The 25664-nt window shown below is 41.4% G+C and overlaps 1 protein-coding gene across 4 annotated transcripts; it reads right to left on the minus strand.

The window, feature by feature from the left end:
- Window positions 1-17: 17 nt before the first annotated feature.
- Window positions 18-25551, minus strand: UBXN2A (UBX domain protein 2A). Of its 4 annotated transcripts, none has more exons than XM_068937059.1 (7): window positions 25411-25551; window positions 14455-14508; window positions 12622-12757; window positions 10715-10824; window positions 9054-9194; window positions 4014-4178; window positions 18-1115 (listed from the first exon to the last, which is right to left on the minus strand). In XM_068937059.1, the coding sequence occupies exons 2-7, from the start codon at window positions 14493-14495 to the stop codon at window positions 926-928; spliced, it is 783 nt and encodes a 260-aa protein (XP_068793160.1). In that variant the 5' UTR covers window positions 14496-14508; window positions 25411-25551; the 3' UTR covers window positions 18-925. The 4 variants fall into 4 exon arrangements, with proteins under 4 accessions (XP_068793160.1, XP_068793158.1, XP_068793157.1 ...); XM_068937057.1 differs by lacking the exon at window positions 25411-25551 and adding an exon at window positions 23906-25375; XM_068937056.1 differs by lacking the exon at window positions 25411-25551 and adding an exon at window positions 17628-17766.
- Window positions 25552-25664: the final 113 nt, after the last annotated feature.

The raw sequence follows: 25664 nt of genomic DNA on the forward strand, positions 1-25664 counted from the left end.
ACAGAAACAACTGTGTTCCTCTAAGCCACTACTCCTGTAAACTCCAGGAAAACTGAAGCTTACGTGAGACCAGGCTAACAGTGGATCTTTATTCTTTCTACTGAATTAGGTAGTTTAACATCACCCTGTAAGACACCTGTGGCAGAACGCAAGTGAGGCAGAAACCACTTCAACCATTAGTAATAACAATGCCTTACTTTGAGGCACTTCATACGCAGCATGCACCAGACTACCTCATTTCTCTCTTCTCACACATGCACCTACCATGTGAAAACTTGATGGAACATTCACATTGTAGAAGTTAAATCCTAAAGATACTGATACTGAAGAATATTTTCAAGTTACTTAAGAGTTCAAATATGAGACTCTGCAGCATCTGTTGCTTAAACATTTCTGTAAGAAGAATGCAAACTGAAGCAGGTTACAATGAAAAGTGAAACCAGCCAGTTTAGTTTCATTTCAGTCCAAAGTGCAAAAATAAATAATGTTTTCCTTACAAGGTGCTATTAGTAGTAGTAGTAGTAGTAAAGTCTTAGAGTAGTACCGTTTCACTTAGACACTCCTTAGAGAACAGGCTAGCAAAGCTTTCTACTTAAGGAAATTCTAAGGAGGACCCTGTAGTACAGTTACCTCTGCTAAATCATAGCCAGGCTCTGACCACAGAAATTTGCAGAAAATACTTCTATTATAGCGGATTACAGCATAGCACACTTTTCACTCTCTAAGACTGCAGCTATGTGAGGATCATAGTGCATCCAGATATTGCTGGTTAAATTTTTGGTTTTGTCGAGTTCCGTCTGTACGTAGCTTTTGGCTATTTAAAATCTAATTTGTCCTCATGCTTTTGATTGCACTGTTTTGCTCATTCTTGAGATGTCCTTTAGATGTAGCAGCAGTTTTACAGTCATTGCTAGGTGCTTTTTCACTATGAGTGTCTGAAAGGTTCAGTCATTTTCTGAAGTCTCTGAACAACAACAGCGTTTTGCAGCTTTGCTTCCTCTAGTGTGAGTGTCTCATCCCGCAGCTCTTGAAATGGCAGAGAAGTAGTCAGTGTAAAGGGAACCCTTCCCTCTGATCCTTGATATTTTGTTATGAAGTCTCTGACATGGCTTATTCTGAGAAGAGAAAAAGAAAATTTGGCATTAAAGAGCTCAAATCCCAACACACAATACACAGAGCTACCTCAAAAACAGATACCCGCTTCACACAGCAGCTGATGGCCCAGGAGAGACATGGAGGAATACTGAAGGGCTATCCTGAAGTGCCTGGACCACTTGAGACGGAGGGACAAGGTTCACATGTTCTTAGGGCAATCCCAAGGGGAAAAGATGAGTGCATTTTGCTCCAGGCACCCAGATGTTTCACTACGGCTCACACAGTAATACAAGTCCCCATTTCTTAATAGCTGGCAGAGCTTAGAGGTCTCTATAACCATGAGCTAGAATAAGCAAGCCTCTAGAGTGCAGTGTATGCAGCAGTACCAGAGTAAAGGTTTACAGGAATTGCCCAAATATTAACTAAGTTTAAACATAGTCTCCTTCTACCGAAGCAGGAGCAGCAGTGAATTCATTAGAGATTCAAGCTGGGTATTAAGGGATAAAGAACCTTGAGACAATGAACAGGTCAGGTTTTGTACTAACAAGGAAGGGTCAGGACTGACCAATTTGATTAGAAAATGAAGATGACAGGATGCATCATCTGTCCTGGTAAACGATGCCCATTCTCTGGTCCCGAGGCCAACTGGCAGAGTCTGGCCACAGGCAATTTATTAAATTCATCTTTCCTCTTCCCCGTGAATCAGGTAGGTTTACCGCCTACGAGGCATGCTCCGTGACCCGGGCTAATTCCTGAACTGAGTTTGCTTATTGTTTGTGAAAATGATAGATGGCCTGTGTGAAAGCTATTCTACCAGTTTAGCTGCACAGACGACTGAGTTTCTATGCCTTGACACACTTTGTAGGACAGATACAGCCAGCATCTAATTTCTGTGCATACGGGCCTCAATTAAGAAACAGTATTTGGGCTTATTAGCCTACTGCCTGAAATAATTGGAGCAGGTTTCGATTTTTGGTTAGACGCTTATGCTTACAGGTGGCTTCCTGCAGATGTCAAAGCTCACTGAGTCCTAAGAGAAATTCAGGTGATTAGCCTCCAGATATCGACTTCAGAATGAGCAAGCCCCTTTCTTCGATTCCATATCCCACAATCCAAACTCACAGTAACTTAGCAAGCGCTCACGAAGGGACACAACTGGATTTCGGACCTAGCTGTATGTGGGCTATCCCTAAAAAATTGCTCTGCCAGTAGCTTCACTCTGGCAGTCTCCTCAATTCTCCATACTGCAGTACTGCAATGCTACTTACACTTTTGCTCTTGTGCTTTCATCAGTATTAAATTCATCCAAAGTATGAATTTACTGCAGAATATACACATTCCACCTATGAAAGGGTAGGAGTAATCATTTTGCCCTTTGCCCAGCCACTGCAATATATATACTACAGGCTATAGCTCGTTTAACAAATAATTGACTGTTTTCTACTCCTGCCACTGAAGGGAGTATATTACTGCCATACTTGCAATCATAATACTTACGGTTGTATACCCTACAAGGATTTTCCCCTATTTCTTATTAGGCCATAGGCACATGCTACATACAGCCTAAAAACATGATGGTCTTGTTGCAAGAATGGATGTTATCATGGAATATTCATTGTAAACTTTAGAGAAAAAGAGCATTACATCAGGAAGGCTCCTGCTTATGTCAGACTTGTTTTCTCCAAGAGCACTTAGCAGCTGTACCTACTACTCTATTTAACATGAAGACGAAAAGCAAACCTGGAATAATGAAGGTACTAAGGCCTCCACCAATGGATTTATAATCAAAATAGCAACTGACCCTTCAGCAGTATATCACAACAGTGTTTCAGTTCATACCTCAGGCTTCTAGAGATAACAGTAACAAATTAGTTTGTAACTTTTTTTTCCCCTTTAGTACTATTTTGTTACTGTTATCTCTCTGACCAGACAAAGCCATACCCTGTTTATCCTAACAGCAGCCAAGGGGGCCTTAAACCTACGATCACTTTAAATTGCCTCAGAGAGCAGCACAGGCAACATGTCATTTCCATATTATGTGACTGTGCAGTACTGGAGCAGCAAATTACAAATTTGAGAAAGGTCCTTAAAAACAGTAGTTCTACAATTTAAACAGTTAATCCCACCTTCTCAGAGTTCTGGCATACATATGCTATGCTGACACTTTCTCACTTTATCCCCACTTGTAAGCCTCTTCGGGGAATTTGAGGTTTTAATCATGAGAATTAAATATACTGGACACATTCTATTCTGTCCATGCTGACAGGACTGACATGCAGGTGAATAACCTCCCCTGCTTAATGCACTGACTCTGTCCTTCCTTGGAGGTTCCTCTGGCTCACATCTAAGTCACATCCTCCAGCTCCCTTTGCATGCTGGAAGGGATACAGGTGGATTTGTTAAAACTCAACATGTGGTGCAGTCTACACTCAATGACTAGCAGAGTTTTTTTTTTTTTTTAAAGTGATTTGCTCCAGATGTAGTCATTTTGTGACATATTTGTCATCCTGAAAGCTATGTAACAATTCTGCTGAACTGCTTCCTCCACTAAGGAGCAATATACATACCTGAACTTGCAATAAACTACAAGGAAGTCCTAGAATTTCCTAGGCAGATTTTTAATTACAGTTACTCACTAACTAGTAATGTCACTCCACGTTTCTCTTAAACTTCCCTCTTGTCAACTAAAAATTGATCAGTTTCTCAAAAAATTTGAGAGAATGTATTCCAGATACAGCTGAACAGCTATCTGATGTTAAGTGAACTGGTGTGTGTGTGTGTGTGTGTGTGTGTGCGCGCACACGTGTGTGTGCGTGACATAATTATTACTCCCAGAATTTAGAGACCTATTGTTCATACACTCATAGGATAAATAGTTCTGCTACAAACACATAGGACAGTGCTAAAATAAACCTTACCTGTGAGAAGCATTGAATTTCTGAACTATCCTATTCCCATCAGCTAACCAGATCTGGATGCTAGTGATAGGCTCCAAATCATTCAAGGGTACTAAAGGAAGAGGTCTTTCGTTGTCAGCTTCTTGATGATCACCTCTTACTTTAGAAATTATCCTTGGAGTAGCACTGAAAAGAAAAGCCATACAAGGTTATGCATTCTGAGGTCACCTGCAAGCTTGAACCTCCATTCACACCTCTGCTTCTGGAGGTTTCTACCCTGAGTCAGGGTGCATTGATGACTATTTTTTTGGGTTGTTTAAAGTAGAGAAATATTGAATACAGATGCTGGATTTTTTTTTACATGTCAGTATCTTCTCCTGAAGACTACAACACGCTAAAAAGTTTCAGTCTGTTCATGGAAAATATTTTTACAAGGTAGAAGGGAGAAATACCCAAGGATTAAATCAAAACACACAAGAGAAGTGAAAGGATTTTAAGATTCTTCATTAATCTTTTGCACTCTAATCACACAGGTGAAACTTTCAGGTGTGTGAGTATCAAATTTGCATACTCAATGTTAATTTTCACTGTAACTGATTAGAGTAATTCAATTGAAGTGAATGTTGTTAGCCTTGATTTAGACCCCAGCATCACCTGTTTCAGTTTAGAGCCATTATTTATCTGTCAGAGGAATTGACTTAACGTGAAAACGCAGGCTGATGCACGCAGCACTTGGATTTTGGTTTGCAAGGCACTTTTGACAGCTGAGCCTCCCATAAGGTCCACAAAAGGACTTGATAGAACACAGAGACCTCAGTCCAAGTGCATGGTCTTAAGGAAAAGAAAAAAAAAACACCTAGAGATTTTTACTGGTGAAAATTTTGATTCTTAAGAGATGTCTAACGCTTAGCACTTCAGGGCTAAGCTTGTTTGGCATGTACTGTTGAAGTCATCAATAAGGCCTGATCCAACAGGCTTATCCTCAGCTTATGTAAGTGTAACCAGATGTTTGCTTGCAAAATAGCAGCAGCATTTTAAGCAGCTGTCATTTCTTCTCTCAGCTCAGCCATGGTCACTGACTACATGAGTGCTTCACAGTGGTTTCAGAGAAGGTTTTCTCTTTGCACTGAAAATTATCAGTTACTGTTTCTTGAGTGAGGAGTCAGTAATAAATGACCACGGAATAACAGTTCTTAAAACTATTACATCTGCTTCACAAACAAACCCCAGCATTACATACTTATGCTCCTGTGGGTTTGGAAGTTTAATCATAAAACAGAAAAACCACAGCTACTTTTTCATTAAAAAAAAAAACAACAAACTAATGATTTAGTCTTCATTAAAGACTAACCCTAAGAAAGTTGGACTCTTGGGCTTATGTCCTTCTCAGGCTGAGGTATTTAAAAAAAAAAAAAAAAAGGTATTTCAGAATCATCCACTGTCTAGGTAAGTGCCCTAATTTCTAGCCTGTCAGCCAAGAATAGAGGCACTTTTTACTTCTTCCACTGAAATTGTGCGAAAAGAGTAAAAACCAAGGAATCTCATTCCCAAGCGAGTGATAAGGGATGTTCGCTGGGACTGGAGGCACAAGAGAGGCACAGAATTCACTGCTTTGCATTATAGAGAAATCAGCTGGGAAGCAAGAAGCAGAAACCAACAGATTCCCAGAGTCGCATCTGTAAAACATTCTGGTACTCCAACAATAAGTGACTTCTTATCATCTACCTGCCTCTACTGATCTACTTATATCCATATTTCTTCTTTGTTTCTGTTCTTGCTTAACCTCAGCATTCAATAAAACCTAGTGGTCCTGCAGACCTGGAAAAAAGGTTTGAGGACCAGGAAGATAACGTCAAACACTCTTGAGAGCAGGAAAAAAAAGTCTAAGATATACTTAAGCCTTGATCAGCTGTAGTTGGCCAATTGATCAGTGAGGTTCAGTTCTAGAAGGAGACGTTCAAGTATAAGCATTCATGTGTGAGCTAGTTGTCTCTAGTACAGTAGAGGCTGAAGAGCTAGTCACCTGTGCAGCCACCAGGTGTCTGCTTTAGGTTGGGCTGAATTACATTTTAGCCTCATCAGCCACAGTGATGTGGCTGTAGTTTAGACAGTTGTCTCAGCTAGACACAATTTTGGTGCAATTCTCAAACAAATTCTTGTCTTTCATGCTCACATCTCAGGGATTTTTACTAGGTGTCTGATACAATCCTTTTAATAGCAAGCATACGTGAATAAAACTGAAGTCAATAAGTTAAGCTAAGCTGCAAGGAAAAGGTAGAAGAGCTATATTCAGCAAGGTTTAAACTGTTTCTATTCTTAATAGCTTTGCTCTTTTAGAACTGACAGATAAAGCCATCTAGTGGTAGAAGCTTTGACTAAAGCCACAAACCAATGACATAAGTCTCTTATTATCCTGACTTCAAAGTAGCATCATCCCTTTTAAAGATTTGCTTATTCTTTTTACATCTTTTTGATAATCTTGTAAACTAAAGATCGAAGAGACGTGAGAGTCTCTAGTCAATTTTCAGAAAAGAAAAAGCCCAAGAGTACTGTCTTACCAAGACTAACGGTTAAGAAGCTTGACACACATCGTTTTACCCTAATGAGGTTATAGAGCAAGCCTACTCTGCTACAAGGGCTTTCAGTCAATATTTTGATTAATGTGCTTCTGAGGTAGACTTTAAAATGTACAGTTAAGCTTAACAGAAAAACATGGCTGTGAAACTTTTTATAGCCACAAACCATTAAATGCAGCTGAGCAGATAAAGCAGAAGAAATATACCCTTTAGTTATACAGGTTCATAAGGTATGTTAAAATAGTCCAATAAGCATCATTTGTTTCCTCTGTGCAACACAGGGGGAAAGGATTAAACTCATCTGAGTTATATATATATATGTGTATATATATATATATATATATATATATAAAAACCAGTTCTAGTTCCTCTACCTTTTCTCAAACCAAACTTACAATGAGCCAGTTAACAGACTAATTCATGTAAGGACTACACAGTTCATCCACCCACATAATCCATCAGTCTAGGAACACTGACAGGAAATCTATAGGGACTATGGAAAGAAATTTAACTGATGAACAGAATTTTGTCTAGGTCATAAACTGGAGTAAACTGTTCCGTCATTTGAGCACACAAACGTAACTACGTAAAGGGAGTTCTACAGTTGAAAACTTGTTGTAACTAGTCACTATTACTGTTTTCCCACAAAGCTTTTCTGCTGAAAGAGCAGCATTTGCATGTAATGGACGTTTATTAACTTCAGGAAGCAAGCAGCAGTTCACAGAGTCAGAGCACTTGTGGCTCATGTTTCCCATACCAGCAAAAATATTTACTAATCTTTCAAGAAAAAGGTTTTGATAACATATCAGTGAGTAGAACAGCAACAGCAGGGGTGCGGGGGAAACATTTTATCCAGCCTGTAACAATCAAATATGCTGAGCAAGTGGTAAGACATCTCAGTGTACAAAACCAGCCAACTGAAATTCAAGGAATAGCATGTTTCCAGAAACTCTCTCGCCTACTGGGAAGCAAGATCATTACTTGCTGTCAGCATGACAGAGCAAGACAAGCAACTGAACAACCTGCCATTTAGTACTGAAGTCAGCAGCAGAAACCCAGCACATTTATAGATCTCTTTTTGCTTTTGCTATATACATGTCTACTTGTAGATGAAATACTACTCTACTGACCTTATCTACCCAGGCATATAGCAACTGAATGGATGAAGCGACACACGCTACTTCCTGATGAAACAGATATCGGTTGCTCTAAGACAGCCTGGAACCACTCACCCTTTGCCATATCGGTCTCTTACTCTGCACACATTACCATCTTCTCCTCTCCTTCGTCCTTTCCTACCCAGGCCACGTTTTCCTTCCCCACCAACACTGGGTTGTAGCAGCAAGCCTTTTCCAAGGCCAAAACAAGCTGTTCACCTGAGGTTTCACCAGAGTCTACTGGGCCCAGTTTGCAAGGTCACGAGATAGTCCCACATCTGAAGGTTTCCTGAAGACTCTTGCTCACTGACTGAGCATGTTCTGCTCCCTAGGCTGAAGTCTGCTTTTAAAAGCACACAAGTCTTACGTGATAGGACTATGTGAAGATTATTTCGCAGGAGTAAGCAACATCACAGGGACTGACATGCAAACTCTTGGCTTGCCCCTCTGCAACAGTCTTCCAAAAGACAGCACCGTCTGGTAATAAATCAAGTCCAGCTTTAGCATTGGCATTAGTGGCTGGCCCACTCCACCCGTAAGAGAAGCATGGAATAAAGGAGGAGGGGGTACAGTACCACAGGCTAAAAAGTGACTGCAATAAACACATGGTTGAATACTAAAGAATTTGAATAGAATGCAAAATATCCTCTTACTTATTCAGTTCCTTTTATGAGAATGTCATATTCCTCTCTTCTCACACAAAATATTGTGTATACAGGTTTAAAAGAATCTTTTCTGTTAACTTACAGAATAGAAGAGTGAAAGCCTTTCAATAGGGAACAGCAGTTGGAGAAAGTACTGCTAATGTTTAGATCGTGAGCAGAGATGGCCAATAGCATCCTGGCTGTATTAACAAGAGCACAGGCAGTAGACTGTGGGAACCGGCTACCCCTTCTACTCAGCACTCATTTGACCACATGTAGATACCGCATCGCAATTTTGTTCCCAGCAAAAGACAGACAGATAAACTGGAGCCAGTTCAGCAGAGGACGACCAAGATAGTTAGGGCTGGGGCATTTGCCCCATGAGGAGAGGGGCTGATGGAGAGGGGCTTGCTCAGCCTGGGGAGGAGACTGCTTCAGGGGCACCTAACAGCAGCCTATCAGTACCCACAAGGAGGCCATCAGGAGAAGGGAGCCACAAGACACAACAGACGTAAAGTGAAACAAGGGAAGCTTGGACTGGATATAAGGTAAGCTGATCCTGCTTTGAGCAGGAGGTTAGCTGGAGATCCCCCTGAGGTCCCTTCCAACCTGAATTATTATATGATCGTTTACCGTAGATATACTTTGCTTCAAGTCCTCAATCACAGATATCAGACTACTTACCTTCCTAATCTGTAACCATGTCCAGAAAAGGGATGAAACATTGGCTTTTTTGATGATAAATACATCTCATCTTTCTTATCTTCCACTTTCACATCTACCTCCTCCTTATCAAAAATTTTTCGTAGCTCAAAAGGCAGTTCCCTTAAGGAAAAAATACACATCACAAAAAAAATTACAATTTGGTTTTCAGTACACAAAATAGATTAATGATTAATACCTCATTTACGTCGATCCTCATAAGGATTAGGTGTTTTTTTTAAACTCCTAAGTATTTACTAAGAGCTATACTAAGTGCACGTCAAACAACTTCAAGCTCCTGAACTGCACATTAACTAGTAAGTGAACAATAAAAAACAGACAGCATAAGAATTGTTGAATGATGTTCAAATTTACTCAGCAGTTACCACACTAACAAAAACCCCATACAACGTGCAGTTTTTTAAACAGCATAGCTGAAAGAGAGAGACTTTTACAGAGAAAGGCTCAGTTTAGGAACATACGCATTATAGATAAAACAGGAATTTCAGCTTTTCAAAAATCAGACCATCACTAATAGCTACACTGTTCAGGGAAACAGCATCGCCTTGGTAATGTGTTACTTGCATTAAGCAGAACACAGCAGTGCCTTCACTTATGAGCTCTGATGCAGATCCTACATTTTTGGGTGGTGATACTTAGCTGGTACATGGACTGTACTGGGTGCTTCTCCACCATCAACAGTTATTCAGGAACCACCTTGTAATTACTTAGTATCTCCACAAGAAAATGGTGGAAGGGAGGTGGCAAACTTGTCTGACTCATGCAAACAAAGAAAGCAGAGGACTTTTAACAAATTAATAATTAATAATTAATTGCTAGCTCAACAAATGTAGGTGACATCCACAGAAGAAAATATAGTGTAAAAATAGCATTTTTGAGGGGCTAGTAAAGTATGGAGAAGACTAAAAATACAGGGCTTAATTGCTTCACATATCTGAAAAGGACTTACCAAATTATATAAAAGTCTGTATGGGGCAAGACAACACCACAAATTAAAGGCTTGAAAAATATGCTAGTCTCCGCATTCAATCTGCTCTTTTAAAGCAGCATTGCAACAAATACTAGAGATTACAATAGCATGCCAGCTGTTAACAGTAGGATTGAAGTAAGATTGCAATATGCACAATGAAAATCACAAGTTTGCACTAGAAAAAGACTGAAAGTGAAGGCTGATTCTGTAACATGCAGCAACCGTGCTCATTTAATGAGGGCTTTTCATCAATAATGGGAAAACACACAAAGGCCATAAAAACAGAAATGCTCAACTACTTATGCATTGAGTTTGTTAGTCAAAGTATCATTTGAATGGTAGCTCTTATTAGGCACTGTGACTTATTCTGCATTTTATACTGCACCTGCTGTGCCTCCTCCCAACACTTGCTTTTCTCTGTTCCATCCGCAAGCATACAACTACTGCGACAGAAAACTACTAAACCTGTTAGATGTTGAAACAGCCATTAGCACTGCAGGAACTTAGACAGGCAATGGCCTCCCCTCCTGCAGTGCTACCACAGTGCAAAGCCAAGCAGATAAGTCAAAATTCATCTAGCTTTAAAGCATGAGCAAAGTGCTGTCTAAAGCATATTAACCCAGGCTGATTCAGTACACAAAAGCTCACGTACCCTTTTTTAACGGAGTCCAAGAACTGCTGGTTTGCAGCATCAGTGTAGCTCCTAAGTTCACCATCATTTACGGTAAATCCGTTTTTCCAAAGTTTAATAATTATATCAACCTGTAAAGTAAGAATAATTCTCATTACATCACTGATGCAAGAACAGCTTGATATACCAACAGTCTCCTATGTTTTTAAATCCATGTTTTTAAATCCATCCACTGCATGCACTGAAAATTCTGACAGAACACTCATTCATAATCTGTTTTGGCCCACTGCCAACAGGCAGAGCGACTGCAAGGGGTAAGTGACACTCCCAAGTATCTTCTGTCAATCAGAGTTAGAAATAAACCTTCCCCCATCCCTATGCTTTCCCAGGCCAGGAGCACTCCTTCCTTTCAGCAGGAAAAGAAAAGCTGGAAGATCCCAGCCTGCTGCAAGTCTTCAAGAGCTCTGCTTCGAAATCCCATACATCTGGTGTTGGAACAGCAACTACTAGCATAGTCCAGCTGGGTTTATTAGATTAAAGCCTTGCTCTGACCATTCAGAAGGAGTTTCTGAAGACAGCACATCAAGAGCATTCATGCAGAAGCCTTTTACTCAGGAAAAGCAGGAACAATTATCAGAAAATTTTACTTTTAGGAATTATATTGTTACGTTACCTGGAAGTTCAGGGTATATTCAAAAGCTTCAGGTATTAGGAGAATGAAAAATTAAATTCTCAGTAATTCACTAAACTTTGCCAGAGAACTTTCACTACTTCACCTTGCAGCCTTCACACTATTCACTGAAATCTCTCCAACAAGAGGGGTAGATCTGGGATCAAGTTTTCCCATTTGTACATTGCGCCATTTGAAGAAGCACGTAGTCATCCAGGTCTGGCTTCTGAAATTATATTGTCTTGACAGATACACGGCTACATGTATGGTATACGAAGCACATGCGAATGCAGAATTCACCTCAGCTGGAAATTAGTTTGAACTACACTTGGTAGTTCTTGACTTTTTTTTTTTTTCCTCTCTCTCTCTCCATTTTTGCAGTTTGGCATGTTAGAAGATGATTGCAATGTACATACAGCATGTGCAAACTGCTTTACAGAATTCCTTCTCTTTTGGTTGGGTAATCTGTCAAAAAGGCATATAGCACCCAGCAAGATTGAAGTCCTTTAAAAACGTTAGTGTCTCAGGGCACCAATTCAGATGGAAGAGGGTTCTCTTTATGAGAAGATTCCTGTACAGTGAACCAGAATGGGAGTTTACCATGCACTAATTATTCCACACCAGCTTCCCATTTTGGCATTGACACAAGTACTGTTCTGAAACAGTGTTCCATGGCAGCGATTTAAGGTATTGCTCCCTATCCTTCTTTTCTTCTCTGCTCAGTCAGGGATCTAGGAACATAGTTTTCAGCAGTGTCCTCTCCAAATTTCTCCTAGACATTTTTGTTCTGCATTGCCTTTTCTCCAGCCCCTTCCCAGCCTGTCAGGAGCAGCAGAAAAGTATGAAGAGGAAAGGATGGATTTATTGAGATACAGACCCATGCTAAGCATCTCACTATCAAAACTATACAAATGAGAGCAAGGGAAAAATTTGGGCTATGCCTGTGCACAAAAAGGTTGCAACGGTTTAAACAACTTTAGACAAAGAATTCCATATGACAATTTATTTTGTGGTTACTTCTAATACTTTTGCACCCCATAATCAAGCCCCTCTCTTTACTAATAAAGCAGAAGCGCATGAGCCAATACCAATATAAGTTATGTAGATTTTATAGTACATAGACTTTTCCTATCGCTGTCTGACTTCCATGCATCTTTATAGCTTGACTGGATAAGCCTGCTGGAATTCTTACATTTGTTTTCCTGAGCACTGCCTGCAGCGTAGCGTTAAATGCGAGTGTTTTTTCTTCATCACCTACCTGATTCTTGACTGTAGTTGGGGGCATACATATAGCACCAACCTTCTGAGCTTCTTCAAAAAGGTTATCTACAAAATAGTCACAGTTTTGTTCTGTACCATTCAGAATCTGATCATCACTTCCAGATTTACACATCCTGCAAAACAAAGACTTACGTAAAAATGAGCTTGTTGTCTCAGAAAATACATTAGAAGACAGAAGCAGCGTACAAAGGGCTTGTTCCCCTGCACTCAACTTACTTGGTTGTCACAGAACACACAGCTTTGTACTCTGCCTTTTCAAGAAAAGGCTTGTGAATCTCTAACTGATGTCTATTATCCGCACTTCCGAGACACAATATAAAGAAAGACAACAGAAAAGGTGAATTTATCAACGCAGAAGCGTCTAAAATTGGCATCAGAGTAAGGAATGAAAGTTAAACAGTTTGTATTTCTAACTCAAACATTTAAACAAACACCACTGAAAAGCTTTCCTTAAAACATTTTCATGATATATTGGATGACTTCCTTTACCATAATTTAAAACCCACATACAAGAAAATTGCCATAGCATTTACTTCTCCCCAGCCTAAGCCTTCCCATTCCCAACACCATCACACAACCACCATTACTGTCTTTGAAAGTACATTAGAGAAACCCGAGGAGGAGTGACTCAACACCACTTGATCATGTTGAAGAAATACAATAGAATATTTCAATACCTTGGAGACTGGCAGAGTATTAAAAAAGAAACATCAGCCATGTCTTTTATAGAACATTGGATATGTGGCAGCTGCTTCTTTATTACCTTTTCATCAAAACAGAAACATGCAACCTGAATGAATGACTGACTGTCAGTTTACGTTCTTTGCATAGTAAGAGGATCATGCAGCTTTTGATAAACATTGTAGGAGTTACTTCTATTGGAAATTCAGAAAAGTCCATTTGGAACAATTCAAAAATCTTAGCTCTTGAAAAAAAACAGTTTTACATAAAACTCTGCATTAAAATTGAGAAGAGCAATGTTATTTGAATGGTAATTAGACATGTTTGCATGAAAAGGAATTATCGTTAGCAGTGCATCTCTGCAAGAATCCCTAAAGATTAACATCTTTAAACAAAACAAAATCTCAATGACATCAAGAAATAAGCTTCCACAGCATGCTGTACTCGTTTTAATTTTTTAATAGAACAAAAGAAACTTGAAATATTAACGTAAGCACTAACTTTACTTTACCTTAAAAAATATAACTGAAAACCTGTCACCTCCACATTATAAGTGGAGGCCCACAGTGCATTAGCAATTTGTAAGCCTGTCTTTCTATATTAAGTAAAAATGTTTGTGCAGCTTCTTGCATCTAGGAAAAATTCCAGGTATGCAAAAAATCTTTAAGCGCAACAACCTGCCTCTTCTGCAAATTTCAGTTTATGTGGAACAGGTGCATAAAGCAAACAAAGAATCCTTTTTTTTTTTTCCGTTAATTATCGATGCCCTTCACTTTAATCACAAAAGAACTATTCAGTTATGGTGGATAATAGGAAGAGAAATGTTTGCTTTAGCAGATCTATTAGTTATTGCAACTGTATTATTTGAGCAGTGAGGAACCAGCAAGCAGGAGACATGCTAGCTTAAAATCAATTCTTTCATTAACACTTCATTAATTCTATTTCAGCTTGTAATCTTGGATACTTCATTCCAATCTCATCTCCAATAGCATCCCTAAAACAGTTATATTCGTCACAGTGCTGAAATTTTACTTCTTTCAAAGATATACACATTTAAAAAGTCATAGCAAGACACACAAACAGCAATAGGAAAGCAAGAGTAAAAGGTGAGGAGGGGGGCAGCACTTACCATTCGTCCTTCACAGTTTTCATATTGTCTACTTCTTTCATTCTGGTGCTTCTCCTAATTATGGAAAGGAGGCAGTTTAAAAAAAAACAAACAAACAGACAAAACGCCTAACACACTTGGCATATTTTTGAAGGTGAAACACTGCTTACAGTTACTTCCTGTGTCGATAGCACTTTTAACCAGGAATCTGACCCCACCGCCCAAAGACTCCAGATGGTTCTTTGCTGTCCTGCAGTTTCTAGTTTGATGACACATGAACCAAACACCAGTTTCAGACATTCAAAAGGCAGATTATTTTTTCCTAAATGTACAAAATAAATGCCACAATAAAAAGTAAATTGAAAATATATGCCCATGCTTATGCTAAATAAGGGGGAAAAAAAATCACATTCCTTGTTTTTTTGAAGGGTATGATTTAAACTCCTCTGATTTTTGGCATTACTGTCTATCAGACAGTTGCAGAAAATCTGCATTGCCACTGCAGGCAGGCGTTTCAATGACCTTCAGTTAAACAGCGTGCTTTATCCAAAGGTGAAAGATTTGTCAGGTTCATTTTCCCTCTCCCTACCATACCTCAACATATTGCTTCAGCCTCTCAGAAACTGCATTACCATTTCTGGTCTACCATTTAACTAGAAAGAAAATCCTGGATTTGCAAGTACTAAATATACTGCCGGATTAGTCCGCTGAGTTAAAAGAAACAAAGAATGCCATACTGATCTCGTTACACTTACTTCTGAGCTCTCTGAAAAAAGTTATGGAAAGTCACAAAAAGCTAGAGACTCACAAAACAAACATCTCCCTAAAATTCAACAAGCCCCCAAGAGAAAAGAAATTTTAAGCTGCAACTATGTTTGAAGAGCTATTCCTGGGGACTGCTTGGCACAGGTTACACAGAAGAAGTTCTGCTCCTGGCAGCTTTGGGACTAAGCGATGTTACCCCTAGCCTAAGCAGTGACTCCCATCATACTCCTGAAAAAAAGCACGCAAAGCAAGACTAAAATAAATTTAAAAATGGCCTTGCCATCTGACTTAACAGATGGAGAAGTTAGAGGAAAACAATATTCATTTTAACATTAAAAAAGCAAAAAAATATATATGGACATTCAGTGCTAATTTATATTCCTCAGGAGGTTGGTTTTGATATTCTTTTGTCTTTTAAAGTGAAATCCTTGTGAGATACTTTCTGCAGAAAGCCTTCAGGAACCCCCATAACAACCAAAAAGATTCATTTGTTCCATATGATCATCACAGACCTTGAAAGTTCAGGCAGCCTTCAATTTAACTGTTTCTGTTATGCATTAGGTTAAAACACTGTTTAGCTTATCTTTGACATGTCACACGGATGTGGTACAGGCTTTTTTTTTTTCCCTCCTGCTTTTACAAGTGTTCTGCCAGAACAGTACACTTGGGCAAGCCTGTGCCAGTACATGATTATCCTGTAACCATATCTGATTTCTGCCCTTGGAACTCTGCACTGCACTTCAAAAACATTGATTTTCAGTATCAAGTAGGTATAATTTAAAAGTGCTTAAGAAATATATTTTTTAAACTTCTCGCAAATAAGTTTTAACACTGCAATACAAAGCTCTTGCATTAATGTGCATTTATTCTAATCTTTCACTATTTAAACTTCCAAAAGACATGAAAGCCATCTCCAGCCACCAGCTTCTGTTGATTTCTCTGTGACTTGTCATCAGAGCTATTAAAAGAGACAGAGACACAACAAAGCAGGTCTTCAAATTAATTCTTCTGCTACATTAGGCCAGCCTCAAACGTGCAGGAGTGCTATTCAAAACTGGTCAGCTGTGAAAGCCACTTCCCTTTCTAAAGCACAACAGCAATTACGTTTAAAAGTATTGTTTGTATTCATATATCAAGGTAAAGAAGCCAGATTATGCAGGATATTGATGTTTACTACGACCAAAAAAACCTCCAAACCCACACACTAGGGGACAGAGATCTGTACTGATGTTGCTGGATGAACACCACAGCACCAGAGCATAAGCACTTTGGTTTGGCAAGCCCATCCAACTAGCAAAAAAAAAGAAAAAAAAAAAGGTTTTTTTGCCCGTGATAAGTAGTATCACAAAATTGTGAACTTTGCCTGTGGAAACTAAACAAATTACAGGAAAAAAAAATGTTAGCACCCCAACACAGCTACATCTGTTCATTGTGGCAGGATACCCCTGGCCTTCCCTGGCAGGGATCAGCTGCGCCTGCCTCCAGCCAGTCCTCCTGGGCTCTGAAGGGCAAGGCCCGCTTGGCCAACAGCGGCCTCGGCCCGCCAACTCCTTGAAACGCGCACCTCCGCACCTCGCACGTACGCAGCAGCTGACACATTAATTGTGGCAGGTATTTTTGTGCGTCATCAACAGGAATTACAACGCTGGAGAAACAGCAACAAAAAAGTTAGAGGCTAGCTCTGATGCTTTCCTGGTTTTAAAGCGTCGGGATATTAAACCAGGCGGGTTTAACATCCCAACCCTGCTCCTGTAGGTGGGAGCCTCTCTGCTAACTTTAGCAGAAACGAAACTTTCCAAGGCAAGAGTTATTTAGAGCAGAGAGTACCCTACCCCCACAGCACCCAGAAATCACGAATATGACTGCAAACGATGCCGGACCAAAGAAACAAGGGGCTACCGCCAGACAGCAAAGGGGAAAAAACAGGAAAATGTGATTGAACAGCCTAGACCCGACCGATACGCTCTGGTAAAACTCATAACACCAACGTTTCCCCGCCTCCAGCAAGCGAGGAGGGCTGCGCGTTTTGCGAAAGCCTGCAGCGCGACCCGAAAACATCCCCAGCCCCCGGCGAGGACTGCCGCCCGAGGTGACCCGAGCCGCCCAGCCGCCGGCCGAGAGCCGCGCAAGGCCACAGCGGCTCCGCGCCCGCTGCCCACAGCCGGGGCCACCAGCGACGTGTTTTTGGAAGCGAGGAAGGCGACGCGGCCGGCTGGCAGCAACCTCCCTCCGGGCCGGGCCGGGCCGGGCCGCGCCCCGACAGCGGCCTCAGCGGCGGCCCGGGGCGCCCGGCGGAGGCTCAGCCCCGCCTCGCCCCCGACTCCGCCGGGCCCGCCACAAGTTCCAGCCGCGGCCGGAGCGGAACGACCGCCGCCGCCTCGCCTCGGCTCGTCCCGGCCCAGAGCCCTCCCTCCCCCGCAGCAACTCACCGGGCGGCGGCGGCGACCACCGCGACCCCCACAGCGCACAGCCCAGCCCCGGCCGCCGCTCCCCGCCGAGCCAACTCGCTCCAACGTCCCGCGCCTCACTGCGCACGCGCACACCAGCCACCCTCCCCCCTCCCAGCGCGGGGAGAGGGGCCCCGCCCCCCCCGGCCGAGAGGGGCGGGGCGCCGGCCGCCATGTCGCGGGGGGCGGCGCTCCCCAGAGGCTGCGGCCCCTGGGGGCGGGCGGCTGCCGGCCCCAAGATGTCCGGGCGGGGCTCTGCGGGGGCCCGGGGACAGATGGCAGCCCCGGTGCGCGCAGCCTTGTGCCCCTCTGTTGTGTTCCCCCCCGCCACCACCATTTTTTTCTTCTTTTTTTTTAATTCTGTCAGCGCGTCCTGCCAAACCTACGTGTTTTGCTGCAAAGGCAGATCGCGCCCTCGGCTTGAGCTGGGCACAAAAGCTGCAGTTTGGAGCTGTAGCTGTCTCGCCCTTTGAATGGGCGAAAGGCACAAAGCTGCATTCAGCCCGGGCCCACAATAGCGGAGAATGGGCCCAGTGTCTCGCCCAGCCGGCCCTGCCCGCACCTCCGCCGCCGCACGGCCCGGCCCGGCCGAGCTGCCTCCAGCCCTTTGTCTCTGCGGCTGAGCGTAGCCAGCAGGACCCGCCGCACACTGGACCCTTTGCAGAAGAGGAATGCCTCATTATGCTGCAGGGACTAATTAAGGACGAGTGTTGACATATTTGAAAAGCAGTGGTGCCGGGGCCTTGCACCCAGCACAAAAGCGCTGCGCGGTGGCTGGAAAGCCGCGGCGCCCCCGAGTTCCCCGCGGGGGCCGGTAAAACGTGGGATGGGGTCTTCGAGGAGGCAACGAGCATTGAGCAGCCTCTCCTCCTTGCTTTGTGCGGGGCTGTGACTTTGCCCTGTATCTGGCTCCTCACAGAAACGGCGCTGCGCGAGAAGCTGGTGCTAGGAGCTATCCAAAGCAAACACGACGCCGGGCCTGGAAACACGCGCAGCGCTGAACGTGAGCGAAAGCAGTGATTTCCTAGGATTTCCCGGCTCGCACCTGCACCCTTTCGAATAAGGTTTCTCAATAATTAGCGATGCACTGTAAAACGATTAGAATTAACCTAAATTGAGCAGCCACAACTAGCTAATTCACAGTAATTAATGGGAGATCCGCTGTGAATTAACAAGTGCGATCGGAGATAATTCTAAAAGCAAAGATTTCGCTGAATGTTTTCTTCATTTGGGACCCGTTTCTGCAATCCCTTCATCGTAACAACTAAAATTATATTCTTCAGAAATATGACTGAGACAAGATCTTGAATACCGGAGTCAGTGAAGGTGAGTAAAAGAAGTGAAATCTGGCCCATAATTTGGCAGTTATAATTTATTCTTCTTTGTGGTGTTGTACATCACAATACACTAAACCTTTTGGAGGATAATTTGCAGTAACCATGAAGCTTTAGCTGGATGAGATCTACTTAGAGCACACGCCTCTGCATCTTCTCTGAAAATAGGGAAGATGTTTGCCTTTTATTTTGGTGCCAAATACAAGGTGTCTCACTTTTCAAAATACAAATTTATGAGATTCTGTTCTCCCTAGCTTGGATTTGTTTCATGGTCTAAACAACCTTGTTAAATACAAAGCACTTCATTGTTACAAGTGTTACTTCTTGATCCCCTCAAGTGCGTTATATATTTATGTAACTACAGCTTATTGCAAGCACATCATACCACTGTTGAAAAGTTTAAGGAATGTACAAAGCTCTGTGTAAAACTTCAGAAGCTTGTGCTGCACATTTTCCTTCAACATTTTAGGTACATTGGACCCCCTTCATTAAACACAGAGGTTCAATAACATGCTTAACCTTTGCTTTTGAGCCCTTTCTGTAAGGCTTTATAGACCCCAAAATAAGCATAAAAGGCAGCAAGACTGGACATACCTCGCGTAATGGATGCTGGCTTCTGAACTGCAATCAAGTATTGATTTAGAAGATTAGATCTACTACTGCAAATCAGAGTACCACCAGGGACATGCTGACCTACTACAATAGGAATCGGTGTCCTAGTGAGTTTACTGGTTCCTTAACAGCTCTTTTAAGTACAGCGTTCCTCCTTTAGCGAAGCTATCGACAAGCATAGGAGTAAGAAAATCTATGGAAAATATTACTGTTTCTTAAACTTCAGTATGACGTAAAAACTCCTTTTTCTTAAAAGCTAGAAAGTTTCAAGTTAGAGTGTTGTCACAAGCAAGACTAAAATCCTTTCAGACTCTGTGCATTTCATACAGCTTATTCTCTGGTTAGAAATGGTACACGAGAAGAACGGAAGCAAATGGTCCTTTTCTGACTGCGTGGTGAATAGAAGCAAACAGCCCAGAATGAGTTCACTGAAAAAACTGTAACAGGGTATTCATAACATGAATACAACCATCTCACGCCCCTTTGTCATGAGGGATCAGATGCACTGGTGTGGAAGATAAGGACAACCCCTGAACTTGTTTTATAATGTAGGGGGGAAATCTGAATGTTGACAAAGTAAAGCAGCGCTTTACCTCTCACCACCCATCTTGTCAGGGGGACAGAAGGACTAGGGCACAGTAGTGAATCTAAAAACAAGCAGAAAATTAATTGCAAAGGGGCATTTTTAAACCATATATTTAACAACGTTGACCCATGCCAGAAGAAAGTATCGGTTACCTATAACTAGACATCAACAATTCAGCTATACTGATTGACCTTAACTTGAGACTGCAGTTGTTGCCTGAAGCCTTTGCAGTTATGTATGTGTATGCACACAGCTCTGACGGAACGGGAGGGAAATGGGATTGTAAAATAAACTGGGATACAGAGTAGTTATTCCGTACTGAGAAATTCCATTGACAAAGTCAGTACGTTCCTCTACACAATGTCCCTTTGCCACATTCTCCGTGCAGGAATGTTAAACCTTGAGGACTGCCACACAAGGATAAATAGCTTGAGGAATAAATGTTTCTGGAAAGTTAGCTGCCAAATGGAAAAGTGAGTCATCATTTTTATGGGAGATGTTGGGTGAATCAGCATTCATGAGGAGGGTATTACCCCCATGCAATGAAGGTAGTGTCCATACATGCTATTGGACAATTGCACTGCAAATCCGCAAGAAAACTGAATACAGCTTAAATTTTAAAAGTAGTATGCAATGCATGAAACCACAAAAGATTCAAGAGAGTCTGAGCTGTTAGCACCATATAACAAACATGTTTGGAAATTATATATGATGTGATTTTTCCCAAAACAAAGACAAACTTCTAAATGAAATTTCAATTATGAGATAGTCTTGGAGTTTAGGGGATAGTTCTTGCCTTTGTAGCAAGAAGGCACATTCGCCAAAGCTACGGTACTGCATGAGGGCTAGGGAGATATATGAGCAAATAATATTTCTGACACAGACTTCATATGTGACTTTAATCAAGCCATTTTGCACTCCTACGCTCCTAATGCCTATCTATACAGACGTGTTTAATAAAGATTTATACTGCAGCCATTTTAGGACAGGATCTGTTTTACTGCAAAGCTATGCATCACTCAGCAAGTGACAGGACAGTGGTACTACTTTCCTATGAGTAATCATCATAAACAGCAAAGATTTGCCCCTTTTGTCCAGGATGGAAGCAATTTACAGCACTGAATGACAGTGAAGAACAGATCACACGGATTTCCTGGCCTACAATATCATCAGCCAGTGAATTTCACACAATTTGTAGTGTTAGAAAGACTATCTATGTAACCTTACCTCAAGAGAAAAAATGTTGTGGAAGCTAATGGCTAGACATGCTATGAAGCTAATTTTGAAATGTTAGGAGGTGAGTCTTACCACTCCCATTGAATGTCATCTATCTAAGAAATCTACTTTCTGATACTGATACCGCTTCAGTTTGCAGCGATACCATCTGCTGTAGCGTGAAAAACATAAGCTTGAGATTTTGGGGCTGATAACAGGACTAAACATTAACTATTTAATTCTGCATTTTTAAATGGTAATGGCAGTCTTCAGATAATGTGCAATCTTCAATAACATTGCAAAATGTTTGGGAGAGTGACTGTACCACTTTATGTGTTCAAGTTCAAGGTAATACCAATCCTGACTATTGGACACTGCTTGCTTGATGTTTCTAAACTTGTATCCCACGGGCATGTTTCCAGTGGACAGTTCTTAAAGGAGAAACCATACAATCTGAATTACCTAAGATCCTCTCAGGAAAGTACTTAAAGCAGGTTTACAAGAAGGGGCTCTCTTGTGAATCCTCTTTATTTCAAGATTCGGCTGAAACCAAGATAAGTTGACAGCATGACAGAGGGGAGCACACAAGAGCTTATAAATAGAGTCCTGAAGAGATGATTTGACTTCCATTCTTTGGAATGTTACAGCTATTCAGAGATATTACAAAGTAATCTCTGGTAAATTGCCCGTGATTGAAGCAAACGGGAACTCACTGAATAAAGCCCTCTGGTCCTTACTATGGTGAAACTCCATTAACATCCTGAATAAGGGATGCAGGACTTTTTCTTCTGTTATAATCTGCTCCTGATTTCCTTGCAAAACAGGGACAGGTGGCAACAAAATCTTCCATCTCCAAATATTTCTTGTGCCATTAAATATTAGTTATGGTGCAAACAAGGCTTTCCATCCCTCTTTATCCTAGGTCATTTTTTATTTATGTTGCTAAGTCCTAATAAGACTTAATTCCCCAAGTCTTCTTTAATGGAAAGGGATTCTTTTGCTCAAGTACTTTTTCATGGTTTTCCAATTATCTAGTGCTATACCTGCCACAGCAGAGGTTCTGGCTTTTTCTTAATATATGTTTCAGATATTTTCATCATCTTTTCTGAATAACTGGAGATAAAAGGGTGTGGAACACCCTTTTAAAGGTAAGCTCCAGCATTTGTTATAAATTGACTTCCTTTGAAACTTAGTCCTTCCCAATGGCATTTATTTTCAGAAGCATTTAGACATATGTCCGTAAGACCAAACTATAGATCTTCAAATTGAATCTTACTGGAAATGAGCCCTACAAAATTTGTATGTAATATTTAGTGGCGTGTGGCTCCAATCATTTGCCCTTTCCTTTCTCTATTGCCTTGTCTTTCTCTGCTCAGGAGTTCTTTTAGTTTTTCTTTTTCCACAAGGCTGCGTATGGATTGCTGAAGAGGGTCAAAACGGGTTGTTAATTCTGTTCTCTTTCTTTATGACACTTGAAACAAGCCACAGATATAAAAAATGGCAACAAGTTAATTCTTGGATTAGGGAAATTACTCTAAATCTATTTCTACGGTACTTCGTCTTTTATTCTTAAACCACATGTAAATCTCTCAGTATGTGTGATATAAAATATTAATCCTATGTTAACATGTCCTTTTTATTTCAAAGAAAAAAAAACCCAAACAAAACTAACAAACCTTGTTATTTACAATTTATTCATTTCCATTGTCAGTACTAAAAACGATGATGGAGCTTACATAGACTATAAAGTGGAAAGCTATTCCAGTCAAAATAACTAGCTGTGCCTTGTAAGAATAACAAGACAACTACAAAACCTGAAAATAAAACCATCTGCCAAAAACAATCAAGGGAGTAAACATCCAAAATGAAGCATGTCTTTACACGTTTCCCTCTATGCTAACATAATGGGAATAAAGCATTAAAAATACTCAAAGCAGTGAGCAGGGATTTTTAACTACAGTAATCCCGCTACAAGAGTAGTCCCTCTGGCATCGTAAGGAATACTCACTTGAGTAGGGTTCACAGGAATGAGATCAGAACATTATAAAAAGGACACAAGTATTGTCAAAATATTTAGTAAATATAAAATAAATAGCTTTTAAGTTGTGGGTTTCCTGTTGCTTCAGGCAGATGTGGATAGGCACCCAAGAAAATCCATTTGCTTGCATAACGATGAAGTTTACTTTACTTATAAAAAGTCATCAGTGTTCATGAAAGGGGGAGTGCTGGTTTGAATCAGGCATGTTGCAAACAGATGTTATGCAAGCTTCCCCAAACAGTCCTGCCAATGCATTACAGTCCTGAGTTATGATATTCAATATAACTGCAATCCGGGCCCTTTTTGGGGCCACAGATTGATCTGCTGCTTTTCCAAAATGGGGTAAGATTTTTGTGATGCAGGCAAAAAGCCTGAAGATCAATTTATTATTTTTTGTTTTCACACGAACAGAATTTGGACTCAGTATCTGAATTACATTGCTTATCAGTGTTACAGGACAGAATTTAAAAAGTACCTTATCTGTCATCATGCTTGTGATTCTCAGCAAACTTCTCTCCAGGTTCATTTCCCTCAATGTACTTGGTAAGGGACAGCCTCCTACAGTCTCCTATTCCAGTTCTTCAAGGACAAAAGGAAAGCGGTTTCCAACTATCATTTTCAAAAACTGTAGGTTTTTAACGAAACTGTTCCTTTAGCTACAAGTCTGTGAAATGGTGGCACCCTTTCATAACCATTAAGCATAAACAAATAAATGAATAAATAAAGGATACAAAACATAACAAAACTAATCTCACTGAGCAGAACAACTAAGACTTTTGAAAGACCCTGTAGATTCTTAAACAGGATATGAAGCAATGTTGCTAATGCGAATTAACAGCCCTGAATAAAGAATGTGAAATGAGAAAAAGATCCTACTTTCCATGCCCAAAACACAATGTATTTTGGACTATCTCATAAAAATGAAAGTTTATCTCTGTACACAGTAAGAAAATATTTGCTTGGAAATCTGAATAGGCCATTTTCTTATTAAATATCCTAATGGCATAGTTGCATATTTTATATATCGTACTTTTCCAGACTTTATTCTCGAAAAGGAAGATGTGGAAGTATGCAGGAAAAGCAGAAGAACAGTTTTTCCATTTATTGTTCTTTAGCATTGTTCTTTCAAGTGCTATCTTTAAAGAATAAAAACACTTTGATAAACTGTTTGAGCCTAAGAGCTTGAGCCTTGTGATCACTAATTTTATTATCCTATTCCTTTTTGTTAGAGAAACACAAAACACTGAAATAACTTGCCTAGCAATGGCAAGGAAGTGTGAAAAATAGAATTAAAGGTGGAGGCTTTGTTGCTCAGACCTCTATATTCGTATTACTAAGCTACGTTCCTTTTACGAAGCTTTGGGTTTGGGGGCTTACGTATACTGTAATAGCTGTAAGTTTAATGAAAGGCATCAAGTTGTGGTGAGAGAGAAGTGATTCTCACTGCTCCCAATGCACATCAGTGAAAATAGATTGCCTTATTGTTTATAAATAATCTGAAAATCTCTTAAGCATCCAGTGCTCTGTAATAGGTACTGTTTTTCTTCTCCCTAAAATGAGATTATTAAATAAAGGAAGGAGACAAATAAGAGGAAAATAAGCTGAGTACTGAGCGATAAACATCAAATGCAAGCTAAGGCTACTGGGCAAAAGATAGAGGGTGTTATCTGCGACTTGTACAGCAGGCAAAGCACAGCAACATTTCTGATAGTCTGGCTATCAGGAAGTTTCTTGAAGAAAGAAACTCACCAGTCTGTGAAACAGTTTTTCACAAAAGATGGTGGAAATCCTACGCTTGGGGTGTATTTATCTGCATAAGGTGTCACGTCACTGACTTTAAAGACCCTTCCTGGGTGAGAGGGGCCGGCAAGCTCGTGTGCCCCAGGGCCCGGCGGTAGGTTTGGGCAGTAGGTAGTGCCACCTCTCAGCCCTCCTCCCTGACCTTGAGCCAGCCGCTTCCTCCCTGTCCCTCCCTCTCACCTAAGCGGACAGTAATCCTCCGGCTTCGCGCCCCGAGCGGCAACGCCGAGGCGCGGCGGCTCCTCAGCCCCGGCGGGCGGCCCCCGCAGCACCCAGGCCGGCCTGCCCAGGGCCTCAGGGCCTGACAGGCCGTGGGCGAGTCACGTCGCGGGCCCCGCTGCGCCCCGGGCCTCGCTCCTCAGCCGCGTCGCCGCGGCGCGGGCGGTGCGCGCTTCCCTCAGCCTGACAGGACTGCGCCCCTCCCCCCCTCCCCT

Source organism: Struthio camelus, chromosome 3 (assembly GCF_040807025.1).
Source record: "Struthio camelus isolate bStrCam1 chromosome 3, bStrCam1.hap1, whole genome shotgun sequence".
Taxonomy (NCBI): Eukaryota; Metazoa; Chordata; class Aves; order Struthioniformes; family Struthionidae; genus Struthio; species Struthio camelus.

What these genes read in the sequence shown, in the direction of transcription:
- UBXN2A (XM_068937059.1), bottom strand. Translation starts at nt 14,495, where the DNA reads ATGAAAGAAGTAGACAATATGAAAACTGTGAAGGACGAATG. An exon ending in CAACTACAGTCAAGAATCAG is followed by an intron (nt 10,825 to 12,621) that starts GTAGGTGATGAA and finishes CTTACTTTACAG; the next exon opens with GTTGATATAATTATTAAACT. An exon ending in TTGGACTCCGTTAAAAAAGG is followed by an intron (nt 9,195 to 10,714) that starts GTACGTGAGCTT and finishes TTTTTCCTTAAG; the next exon opens with GGAACTGCCTTTTGAGCTAC.